Here is a 13,403-nt window from a genome sequence, read left to right on the forward strand (position 1 = left end):
AAAGGCACCAAAATAGATTTGAAATCCAATGACCCCATTTGGACAGGTCAGTGGCCACTTAAAGCTGATAAATTAAAGATGCTAAAGGAATTGGTAGATGAATAATTGAAACTGGGACATATTGAAACATCCTTTTCCAAGTGGAATTCACCTATATTTACTATTAAAAAAATCAGGGAATTGGAGGGACTTGATGGCTCTTAGAGCTGTGAATTTGTCCTTGACTACAATGAGTAAACTGCAGACTGGTTTACCATAACCTGTAGTTATTCCAAAGAACTGGTTCTTGATAATAATAGATTTGAAAGGCTGCTTTTACCATGTCCCAATACATCCAGATATAGGAAAAGTTTTTCATTTACTGTTCCTTCCTACAATAATAACTCACTAAGCAGACACTATCAATGGAAGATTTTATCACAAGGATGAGAATTTCTCTGACAATATGACAGTATTTTGTGGATAAGATCTTGCACCCTGCTCATGAAAAGTTCCCTCGGGTGCTAATAACCCCATTATACAGATGACATATTATTAACAATAATAATCAAACATGGGGCCGGCGAGGTGGCGCTAGAGGTAAGGTGTCTGCCTTGCAAGTGCTAGCCAAGGATCAGGACCATGGTTCGATCCCCCGGTGTCCCATATGGTCCCCCCAAGCCAGGGGCAATTTCTGAGCCTTAGCCAGGAGTAACCCCTGAGCATTAAATGTGTGTGGCCGGAAAAACCAAAAAAAAAAAAAAAAAAAATCAAACATGATCAGACAGATTTGCAGATTTTATATTCAGTTGATACTGTTTACAAGCATCACGGGCCCGGAGAGATAGCACAGTGGCGTTTGCCTTGCAAGCAGCCGATCCAGGACCAAAGGTGGTTGGTTCGAATCCCGGTGTCCCATATGGTCCCCCATGCCTGCCAGGAGCTATTTCTGAGCAGACAGCCAGGAGTAACCTCTGAGCAAAGTCGGGTGTGGCCCAAAAACCAAAAAAAAAAAAAAAAAAAAAAAAAGACAAGCATCAGGACTAAAATTGGCTACGGGAAAAATTCAGACTATGCTACCTTTCCAATACTTGAATTTTGTGCTAGATCAAATTACTATCTGCCCTCAAAAGATTTCCGTAAATCAGAAAAACCTCCAAATGCTTAATGATTTTCAAAAACTTTGGGAAATTGAATTGGGTTCTCCCAGCACTTGGAATTCCCAATTCTGAGATGAATAATCTTTTTTAAATATTAGAGGAAGACCCTACCTTAAATAGCCCAAGATACTAGAGCCCTGCTGCTCAGAAAGAATTGGAGTTTTTCTTGGACAAACATAAAAAATCCTTCCGTTCAAGTTTTGTACCTGGAGAGAAAGTGTTTCTTTTGATTTTCCCACCGAAATAGTCCCCCACAGCCGCACTGACTCAACTGTCAGGACCATTAGAATGAGTTTATCTGCATAATAAACAATCTTGCACAGTGGTGACCTGTATAGAACTGATTTTTGCACTTATTATCAACGCAAGGATCAGAACAGTTTCTCTGTTGGGTTATGACCCAGATACGATAGTACTACCAATACCGAAAAAGGAAATTGAATCAGTCCTGCCTCTCAATGAATCTCTTCAGAAAGCTCTTTCAGGCTTCTCAGGAGAAATCTCTTCCCATTACCCAGTGGGAAAGACTTTAAAATAAATAAATTTTTTATTTCTTCAACCATTCAGTCATCTCTGGTACCTGATGCAGAGCTGTTTAAACAGATGGATCATCAAGTGGAAAAAGAGGTATTTCCAGAGATTCAATGAAAACAACAGCTTTTACTACTTACAAGTCTGCCCAACAGGTGGAACTAGCTACCTTGATTTATTTGCTCTCCCACATAACAGGACCTTGTAACATTGTAAGTGACTCTGCTTACCTGGTGGGTCTATTCCCTGCCATCCTCAAAGCCAATAACTGGATAAAACAGAATTTACTTAAAAATTACAGCATATTCTCCAGAAACAATCTGATAATTCATAATTAATATTTGATCACATTCAGGACTACCTGGACTCAAAATGGCTATTGGTCAAGTTAATGCTCAGTTTTCTGGACACAATCAATAAGATTCACACGAGTTATTGATGTTTCTCATAGATGGCCTACACCAGAATTTTATTTTATTGAAGTTAATAGACAAGAAAACTCTGTGACAGGAAATGCTAATAACCATATGGACATTGAAATTTCTAAATAATTCAGCAAGAAGACAGTCTCGTGAGCCCGTTATTTATGATTTTTTTCAAGGACAGTTAAAATTTATACTGCAGGGGCCAGAGAGATAGCATGGAAGTAAGGCATTTGCCTTGCATGCAGAAGGACGGTGATTTAAATCCCAGCATCCCATATGGTTCCCTGGGCCTGCCAAGAGCGAATTCTGAGTGTAGAGTCAGGAGTAGCCCCTGAGTGCTGCCGGGTGTGACCCAAAAACCAATATATGGGGCCGGGCGGTGGCGCTAAAGGTAAGGTGCGCCTGCCTTGCCTGCGGTAGCCTTGGACGGACCGCGGTTCGATCCCCCGGTGTCCCATATGGTCCCCCAAGCCAGGAGCAACTTCTGAGCGCATAGCCAGGAGTAACCCCTGAGCGTTACCGGGTGTGGCCCAAAAACAAAAACAAAAAAACAAAAAAAAAAAAACAATATATATATATATATTACTATGCCTCACATGTCACAAAAAAATCTGAGGTTTATGAGATGTTTGTTCATTTATGAACAATGCCAGTAATGTCTACAGATAAATGTGCATTACAAGACTGTCTAATGACTTTTTCAAAAAAGAGTTGAGAGACAGTGACAAAGTCTACTGCAACTTCTACAACGCTAAAAGGGATTTTTTTTGAAGATAACATATATATGAAAATTACCACCAGTGCTGATAATACATTTGAAACACTTTACTTTTTATGGCAAGCAAATTAAAAAACCAAAAACATATGTGGATTTTCCTTTAGAAGACTTCAATTTATCAAAATTCACCCTTGAGTCAGAAGACAAGACTGAGAAATACAATTTAACATCAGTTTCACACCATTATGGTGAAATTTATTTCAGACATTGTACATCATCTTGTAAATATGCTTCAAAACAACATTGGATTAAATTTGATGACTGGAAGATCAAAAGAAATCTTTGTTATTTCAATAAAGGCTTCACCAGCTTACATTCTCTTTTATTCTTCATGGAGACTTTCAATGACTAATTCAACTTTTTCCAGCTATTCCCTTTCTTTTACAGTTTTACTAAAGCTCTATAACTTTTTCCACAGATATTACAGCAGAAAAGGTTTGAAATCAATGGTGGACACATACTTCAGCGATTCTCCTGGTGAATTTCTGTCATGTTTTTCATATTTTCCTTAATTGCATTTACTTCTGACTTCTATATAACTATATTTTTTTCTACAGAGGTATCCCCCCAAAAAGACTTCTATATTGTTAATGTTGGTCCATATCTTAATATTATAATATATTCTTTTTTTTTTTTTTTTTGGTTTTTGGGCCACACCCTGTGACGCTCAGGGGTTACTCCTGGCTATGCGCTCAGAAGTTGCTCCTGGCTTCTTGGGGGACCATATGGGATGCCGGGGGATCGAACCGCGGTCCGTCCTAGGCTAGCGCAGGCAAGGCAGGCACCTTACCTCCAGCGCCACCGCCCGGCCCCTATAATATATTCTTATATTCAGTTTTAAGTTTTATAGTTTTTATATTTCTTCTTTTTTTTCCATGTTTGGTTTGCAGGATAGAAACTGAACACATAATTTTGATTAAACGATACATTCTTTATATAGATTCCTTTTTCGGTGCTCTTTAACAATTCTCAATTTATTATAGATCTATGGTTCAGTATTGTGATAGGATTCTCCATGCCTGTTTATATATAATAGAATTCTTTTTTGGATTTGCTTTTCTTGACTTTTGGAAGAAATTTTTGTGGTTTTGAATGAATTCTTCTACTTAGCTTACTGGCTATTATATTTTGAAGCACTTTAAATCATTCCAGTTGGCTTTTTTATTTGTTACCTTTGGATTCATTTCAATTGAAATTTTGGTTAAATGAGTGTTTATGCGTGTGGTGGCCACCTTTATGTCTGTTCATTGTATTGTCTTTTGTCCTTCTGTATTGTATATATTGTATAATATATTTGGAAGCCTTTTCTCCTCACTTCTCTCAGAACTGATTGATGCTTCCTGCCAGAATTAATTTTCTCTTCCCTCAGCTCTTAACTTTCTCTATACAGACACTTCCTCATCTCTTCCAGTTATCTCCTCCTTACTCAGCTATAAGCTTCTAATTTTGGCCTTTTCAAGAGATCCATGACTTTCAGAGTTCTGCTTGCCAGTGACAGTAATGAACTATTTTCTCATAAACCTCAAGACTCCATAGATAGGGGCCGGGAAGGTGGCGCTAGAGGTAAGGTGTCTGCCTTGCAAGCGCTAGCCAAGGAAGGACCTCGGTTCGATCCCCCGGTGTCCCATATGGTCCCCCCAAGCCAGGGGCGATTTCTGAGCACATAGCCAGGAGTAACCCCTGAGCGTCAAATGGGTGTGGCCCAAACACCAAAAAAAAAAAAAAAAAAAAAAAAGACTCCATAGATAGCTGCAAAAACGGTTTCCTAGATTCCTCTTTCCGGATCTTTTTCAAATGGACTCAAAGAAGTTTTTGATTTGTTGTATATATTTCATACGGGTGTATTTGATTCGTACCTATCTTCTTACGTAATTATAGTTCTCTCTTAATTTTTTTTTTTATTTTTTGGTTTTTGGGCCACACCCGGTAACGCTCAGGGGTTACTCCTGGCTATGTGCTCAGAAGTTGCTCCTGGCTTGGGGGACCATATGGGACACCGGGGGAGCGAACCTCGGTCCGTCCAAGGCTAGTGCAGGCAAGGCAGGCACCTTACCTTTAGCGCCACCGCCCGGCCCCCTTCTCTCTTAATTTTTAATTTTACTTGTAGGACTCTACTTTAAATAACATGTTTTTTTTTTTTGTTTGTTTTTTTTTGGTTTTTGGGTCACACCCGGCAGTGCTCAGGGGTTACTCCTGGCTGTCTGCTCAGAAATAGCTCCTGGCAGGCACGGGGGACCATATGGGACACCGGGATTCGAACCAACCACCTTTGGTCCTGGATCGGCTGCTTGCAAGGCAAACACCGCTGTGCTATCTCTCCGGGCCCTAAATAACATGTTTTATCATTTTTTGCTAAATATGTTATTGGTTTTTGATTTATCATCATTATCTCGACTGCTCTTCTTTATATTTTGTGGCAAGATTTTTTCTGGGGGGGCCGGAGAGATAGCATGGAGGTAAGGCGTTTGTCTTGCATGGACAGTGGTTCGAATCCCGTTATCCCATATGGTCCCCCAAGCCTGCCAGGAGTGATTTCTGATCATAGAGCCAGGAGGAACCCCTGAGTGCTGCCGAGTGTGACCCACCCCCCAAAAAAAGGATTTTTTTCGTGGGTGCATTAAATCAGGAAAAATTGTAGGTACAGAAAGGAGTTTCTATCTATTAAGGATGGAACCTCACATGTTTTCTTGAAACAGAGAGGTTCTCCACCTGAAATATCTTGTCTTGGTCATTTGTCTTGAGTTCCCATCAATAACAGGCTGAGCTCCCTTATACCTTGTACCTCATTTTTGGATTTATCATGGATTTCTGCATGGATTCTAACAAAGAACAAAGAGCTCGAAAAATCTTTTCTTCTTCTGTGCCAAGAAACCCAGGAAACCATGAGTGAGATACTGCGGTTTTCTCTCCAGTGACGTTCAGGGTGCATCTATCATTTTCCAGGAATGGTCAGAAAACTGTGCCCTAATATGGACCTTCATGCTGCCCTGGATATTACCTGAAAACAAACTTCACCTTGCCTGCTAGGTAGAATTCCTTCCTTCCATCTCCTAAGGTCTCTAAAGATTACCATGTGACTCTCTGATCTCTTCCAGATCCAGGATCTCTGAATTCCGGCTTTGTCATCTGGTATACTAAAGAAGACTTTTTGAGAACTTTACAGAATATGCTTTGGGTGGGGGCCAGAGAGACAGCTTGGAGGTAAGGCTTTTGCCTTTCATGCAGGACAGTGGTTCAAATCCCCAGCATTCCATAGGTCCCCTGTGCCTGCCAGGGGCGATTTCTGAGCATAGAGCCAGGGATAACCCCTGAGCACTGCCGGGGGTGTGACTCAAAAAAAAAAAAAAAAAGAATATGCTTTGGGGATTGTGAAATAGTCTGGACACTGTAGATGGTTCTTTGACTTATGTTTATGGGTAAGAACACCCTGTGTTTAGGCCTAAAGTTTTTCTTGGCATTTTTCTTTGTGATACATCTATGCAAATTATTGCTATTCCTTTTGTTTTTTCCTTGCATTTTCAGGGACAATTACTTATTTTTTGTTTTAATGTTTTAGAGAATTAGAAAAGGGGAAATATGAGGTATAACGAGGCCTTTGATATAGTTCCCATTTTTATCAAGTATTTCACATTTGCATCAATTATTTTCTGTTGCTCTTGTTTTCCCATTGCATTTCATCTGGCTTTTTCCCTTCCCTCTGGCAGAGTCTTGGATCTCAACAAATGGGAGGCAGAAGAGCTTAGCAGGGAGCTGCTAAATAGGCTTGGGGTTCCATGTGGTGGAGTGACTGGCTTGTGGATGAACAGCTTGCAGGGTGAGTTTTCTTGCCTGCTACAACCATATCTGTGTGGATTACTGATGTAGGGAATTGTTCCCAAACCAGCTTCTCCTGTCCTCCCTGGATAGGGAGTGTGAGATGCCCTTTTCCCTTCTGGGAACTGTGGGATAATCACACCTCAATCCAACACCCAAAGAATGTCTCATTTCAGCTTTTGTCTTGTGAACATCTCTCTCCCTTTTTCTTTATTTCTCTCCTTATCTCTGAAATCCATGAGCAGCATTGCATGCCTCAGACTCCTGGGGTGAATAAAAAAGATACTGGGCTTCTCCCCCTCTCTCCAGCCATAGGAGGGCACCACTACAAATGAGCATCCCTGGGTTAACCCGAGGCCCCGCCTGGCAGTGAGGGCCCACAGGCCCCTGTGAGCCTTGCAGCACTGACCCCTCAGCCTTGGGTCTCTGCAACATGTAGCCCTGGCAGTCTTGCAACAGCTCAGCAGCAGGCAGCCTTGCAGCTTCTTGAAGTAACCTGCAGAAGCCTAGCAATTTTAGATAAGAACAGTAACTATAGCCTAGAAAATGGAGTGATCCTACAAGCTTCTCCACCATTACCAGGATAGATAGCTTACATCCACTCAAATATTTGTTCAGGGGTCTGCTGCACCCAGCATCCATAAGCTGGTAAATCTGTATCTGCATGCCTTGCAGATCATCTTCCCTTCAGCTGGCCGCACACCGAGTTAACAAACGGCTGGTGATGATGGATTCTGACAAGAGTTAACAAACAGCTGGCAATGATGAATTATGACAACACTCGTGAAGGGAGTTGACACTGGCGGTGGGACTGGTGTTGAATTGTTATGTTACTTTGTAACTCGCATTTCTTTAACTAAATAACAAAGTAGAAAGAAGACCATAGTCTGTGCAAAATGAAAATGGTAAAACATCACCTCTAAAGAGACTTCTAGTATTTCAATATCTTAACATACCAATGTTCCTCTATTCCAACATCCTAGATTGCATTAAACATCCCAATAGATCATTATTAAAACATTTCGATATGAGATCATAAATAAGCCAATATTCTAACTTAATATGCCAAAATATTGGAGAATTGGAATGTTAGAATGCTATGATATTGGAATTTTGAAATGCTAAGATGATGAAATATTGGGACCTTAGAAGATCGGAATTTGCATTTTAATACTAGGTTATGGGTCTGTTGTGGTGAGTGTGTTTTGGTGAAGGAATAGGTTGGGACCTTGACTAAATTTCAACCATAAATTAGTATCTTTATTCACGGTGATTGAACTGAAATGGTTAATTATAAATATCTGTATCTATATATCTATATCTATATATCTATACCACAGGGGCCAGAGAGATAGCATGGAGGCAGGGCATTTGCCTTGCATGTAGGACAGTGGTTCGAATCCCGGCATCCCATATGATCCCCGTGCATGCCAGGAGCAATTTCTGAGCCAGGAGTAGCCCCTGAGCACTGCCGGGTGTGACCCAAAAAAAGAGTTTCGTTTGTGGCAGCTGTTACAAAAGCTCTCTGAGCCTGTTTTCATCACTCATATAAGACATGGCTCTGGTCGCCCAGGTGCAATGGTTTTAAGAAACAACTCAGGGGCCGGAGAGATAGCATGGAGGTAGGGCATTTGCCTTGCATGCAGAAGGATGATGGTTTGAATCCCGACATCCCATATGGTCCCCCGAGCTTGCCAGGAGCAATTTCTGAGCATAGAGCCAGGATTAACCTGAGTGCTGCCGGGTGTGACCCCCCCCCAAAATAACATATCCCCCAAAATTGAACTTGTTGAACTTGGCAAAAGACCCAAAAGGTTCAATGCATGCTGTGTATTTGGGAGTCCCATGGTCAGCCCCTGGCATTGCATGATCACACTCACTGCAGTGGAAGCCACTTCCAAACAGTGACCCCTGAACAAATAATATCTGGGGGCCACACCTAATGGTGCTCAAGGTTTACTCATGGATCTGCATTCAAGTTTTATTCCTAGTGGCCTTGGGGACCATAGTTGATGCGGAGGGTTGAAGTTGAGTCAGCTATGTACAAGACAAATGCTGTATCTGCTGTGATATTGCTCTGGGCCAAGCACATGGATTTTAGTCTGACTAAAAAACAAAATAGGGCCGGAGAGATAGCACAGCGGCGTTTGCCTTGCAATCAGCCGACCCAGGACCAAAGGTGGTTGGTTTGAATCCCGGCGTCCCATATGGTCCCCTGTGCCTGCCAGGAGCTATTTCTGAGCAGACAGCCAGGAGAAACCCTTGAGCACTGCTGGGTGTGGCTCCAAAACCAAAAATAAAAAAATAAAAAATATATAAATAAAAAAAATAAAATAAAATGGAGTAAGATCAATCTTAAAGCATATACTTAACACTACATAGTTTTCGCTGGTTAATGTAATTCAACACCTCTAAAATACTGAAGATACACAACAGGAGACATTGGAGATAGTACAGAAGGTGAGGTGCTGACTGCAATGGGAATTCTGGGCACCACATATGGTTTCATGAGCATCTGCTGGGAGTCAGACCTACGAATTGAGCACCACTGGGTTCTGAGCTCTTTCCATGACCTATTGCTATCTGGAGAGACAGAAACTTAGGTAGTATCTCTCCTTGAAGGTAACTTTTACAAGTTAGCTCAGATACAGGTCACACAGGGATTTTGGCCTTACTCAAACACCGCTGACACGTGGTTTCAAAGACAAATGTACCAAACTTCAGAAACCACTCTGGCCTGACCTGCTCCAGCTTGAGCTCGCTCCCATAACAGCTCTGAACAGCTCTGAAGTCTTTGGGTCTTGTTTATCCTCACCTGGTCCCTAGAAAATCGGCAATGCCCTTTCCTACGTAGGAGGGTTGGGCTTGTCATCTACGGCAATTGCCAAGACCAAATGACTGAATGGAATGGGGGCACTTGGTATGCCCTCTGACCTCAAATCTTGCTTTGTATCTGCCATGAACCTGTCCCTGTGGAAATAAGTGTTTGGTGAGGTGCTGGGATCAGCAGTGGCTATGGATGGCAGGAACTTGAGATTTACTGGATGTGGCACTATCCTGAGTTTCCTTCAGCAGCAGGATGAGGATCAATTGACTGAGCACGTGTGGGAGAAAGGCAGTGGCCAGGATTCTGGAGAGGAAGACTGAGCCAAAACACTTTCCTTGACTCAGCTTTTGGACCACCTTTTTCTTTTTCTTCTTTTGGAGAAGAGGAAAAGGAAGAGAATGGAGGAGGAAAGGGAGGGGGGAGAGGGAAGAGAGAAGAGAGTGAAGACAGAGAAAAGAGGAGAGAAAGAGAAGAGGGAGAGGGAAAGAGCTGGGTCACCTTTTCTAAAGAGGCTGTTATTGCAGAAGTGGATCCAAGAACACGATGGAAACCTATTAGTAATAGTAATAGAATTTTTATTGCTGATGTGGAGAGGGCACTCTGATCTTCTGACCTCAGCAAAGCATTGTGGACACAAACATGGGGCTTCCCATGTGTCCTCCAGTGTCTGATGAGATGTAACCTAACACTGAATTCTTGCCCACTCCCTGCAAAATAGAACCTTTCCCTCATGGGTATCCTAATGTCTGATGAAAGTTAAACCTGCACTGAAGCCTCGATCACATTACCTCAAACACTGGGCTTCCCTGTGTGTCCGCAGATGTGTGATGTGACCTCTGACCCACCCACACACCCTGCAAACATAAGGCTTCTCCGGTGTGTCCTTTTGTGCCAGATGAGATGTGATCTATCACTCACTGAAGCCTTACCCCCACATTCAACAAACATGGATGGGGCTTCTCCCATGGATGTCTTCCGGTGTGTGATGTGACCTTAGACGAAAGACTCACCCACATACTCTGCGAACATGGGACCTATCTCCTGTGCGTATCCTCTGGCGTGTGATGTGACCTCTGACTGAAGCCTCACACACATACTTTGTAAACATGGGCTTCTTACCTGAGTGTGTGCCCTCTTATGTTTGATGAGTTTTGACCTATCACTGAAGCCTCGCCCATATTCCCTGCAAACATGCGGCTACTCCTGTGTATCTTCTGGTGATGAGATTTGACCTCTTTTTTTTTTTTTTTTTGTGGTTTTTGGGTCACTCCCGGCAGTGCTCAGGGGTTACTCCTGGCTCCATGCTCAGAAATTGCTCCTGGCAGGCACGGGGGACCATATGGGACGCTGGGATTCGAACCGATGACCTCTTGCATGAAAGGCAAACGCCTTACCTCCATGCTATCTCTCCAGCCCCGAGATTTGACCTCTTATGCCCTGCAAACACAGGGCTTCTCTTCTATGTGTGTCCTCTTGTCTTTAATGAGACTTGCCCACAATCCCTGCAAACATGGAGTGTCTCTCCTTTGGGGTGTGATGGGACTTGACCTCACTCGCCCATACTTTCTGCAAACATAGGCCTCCTGCCACGTGTGTAGCCTCTTGTGTTTGATGGGACTTGACATATTATAGAAGCATCACTCACATTCCCTGCAAGTATAGGCTTGTCTCCTGTGTGTGTCTTCTGGTGTGCAATGAGATGTGACTTCTGACTGAAGCCTCGACCACACTCCCTGCAAACAAATGGCTTTTCCCCTGTATGGGTCCTCTGGTGTGTGTTGAGATGTGACCTCTGACTGAAGCTTCGCCCACACTCGCTACAAGTATAAGGCTTGTCCCCTGTGTGTGTCCTCTGGTGTGCAATGAGATGTGATGTTTGACTGAAACCTCGCCCACAGTCCTTACAAACATGAGGCTTCTCCCCTGTGTGTGTCCTTCTGTGTATGATGAAAGTTGACATATCACTGAAGCCTCGCCTACACTCCTTGCAAACATAAGGCTTCTCCCCGGTGTGTGTCCTTTTATGTCTAATGAGACTTGACAGATAACTGAAGCTTCGCCCACACTCTTCGCAAACATGCGGCTTCTCCCCGGTGTGTGTCTTCTGGTGTGTCGTGAGATTTGACTTCACACTGAAAACTTGTCCACACTTCCTGCAGACATAACGCTTCTCCTCTCTGTGTGTCCTTTGGTGTGTCATGAGATTTGATCCATCTGTGAAGCCTTGTGCTGGCATTACATACCTGTCTCTTAAAATTCTTGGCATTCCTATCCCTGGAACTACTCTAACTATGTCCATTGGATTTTCCTTTTGGCTTGGGTTAGTTTCTTCCTCCAGTGCCATCTGTTTATTAGAGTTCACTATTTCACTGCAAAAAAGTCTAGAAAAGGCTGTGGAATCTCTTTTACGCCTCAATGTAGACAGAGGTATGGAGCTTTCTTTGTGCTTTTGACTTTCAAGTATATTATTCCTTGGTCTGTCATTAGACGGATCAGAATATTGGTCCCATAGGTTCTGGTCACATGGAGAGGAATTCTCTGATTGAGGGTGCTTTCTTGCAGATATTCCTGGGAGGATCCGAGAGGGATGACTATGTTTCATGTGGCGACCGAGGAAGTGCTGACTGGAGAAGGTGAGAGAGCAGAAGGGACATGGATGGATGTCTCGCTTTGGTTCTGCTGAAAGAGGAAGGTTTTGGTCAGAGTAGATGTTAACAAAGTTGTCTGGACAATAGCTCTATCTCTGCTAAAGTCTGCCCTCCTAGCTTTCCTTATTTTGCTGATAAAGATAAAACCTTCATGTTCCTACATAGTCTGGTGGGTTTTCATTTGGTTGGATATTGGGGCCACACCTGGAGGTGGCCACAGCATAATCCTGGTTCTGGGATCACTCCTAGTAGCCTTGGAGAGCTGTATAGAATGCTGTACTATACCTGGTCCTTAAACAGTCTGTTTTGTCAAAAAAAAAAAAAAAAAAAAAAAAACAAAACGGTTGGTTTTGTCAGACCATTTGCATTCACTATACCTTGCAAAATCCAGAAAGTCCATATCCAAAAATTTTTCTTTGTTTCTGTTTTTGGGCCAAACCTCAAGTGCTAAGGGGTTACTTCCATCTTTGCACTCAGCATCTCCTGGCTGGCAGGGAAGACCATCTTGGGTGCCGAGGATAGAACCTGTGTTGCTGCATGAAAGGCAATCACCCCACCCACTGTACTATCATTTCAATTTCTAGCCTGGAATATTTTAACCTAAGATCTTATGTGACCTTTCTATACAAGACACCCTGAAGACATTAATTCTGACGTAGTTTCTAAAGACATTTTATTCTCCTGAGATGTCATGACACTTGAGTTCATGAGGTTAAATCATCTTCAGCGACTTCCTATGAAAGTAAAGGTATTCTCAGCTATGAATTTTAAGAAAAATTAAAGACGGGCCCGGAGAGAGAGAGCACAGCGGCGTTTGCCTTGCAAGCAGCCAATCCAGGACTAAAGGTGGTTGGTTCGAATCCCGGTGTCCCATAGGGTCCCCCGTGCCTGCCAGGAGCTATTTCTGAGCACACAGCCAGGAGTGACCCCTGAGCACCGCCAAGTGTGGCTCAAAAAAAAAAAAAAAAAAAAAAAGAGAAAAGAAAAGAAAAATTAGACATTGAAATAATTCTCAGAGATGAGGGCCGGAAGGACCAGCTCAATATATGAAGCCCACCACAAAGGGTGGTGAGCAGTTAGAGAAGTAACTACGCTGAGAACTATCATAACAATGTCTGTGAGTGGGGGATGTAGAAATCCTGTCTCAAATACAGGTTGGAGGACGGGGAGGAAAGAGATGGGGGCACTGGTGATGGAAAGGTTTCACGGTGATGGGGGGGGGTTGTTCCTGTTATGACTGAA

At 42.9% G+C, this 13,403-nt stretch overlaps 2 protein-coding genes across 3 annotated transcripts in view; both read right to left on the reverse strand.

Moving 5' to 3' along the window:
- Nucleotides 1-13,403, reverse strand: part of LOC126000517 (28S ribosomal protein S21, mitochondrial-like) — a 390,936-nt gene that overhangs the window by 142,678 nt on the left and 234,855 nt on the right. The window lies entirely within an intron of this gene.
- LOC126000509 (histone-lysine N-methyltransferase PRDM9-like) overlaps nt 1-13,403 on the reverse strand; it is a 770,602-nt gene that overhangs the window by 28,028 nt on the left and 729,171 nt on the right. The window contains exon 3 of one of the 2 annotated variants that reach the window (XM_049767758.1): nt 12,026-12,189. In XM_049767758.1, coding sequence (XP_049623715.1) covers nt 12,026-12,189 — 164 coding nt within the window. Of the gene's footprint in view, nt 1-11,940; nt 12,190-13,403 lie in introns of both variants that reach the window. The other variant, XM_049767759.1, reaches the window with a different exon arrangement.

The sequence above is a fragment of the Suncus etruscus genome, assembly GCF_024139225.1.
Source record: "Suncus etruscus isolate mSunEtr1 chromosome X unlocalized genomic scaffold, mSunEtr1.pri.cur SUPER_X_unloc_1, whole genome shotgun sequence".
In the NCBI taxonomy this organism is placed as follows: domain Eukaryota; kingdom Metazoa; phylum Chordata; class Mammalia; order Eulipotyphla; family Soricidae; genus Suncus; species Suncus etruscus.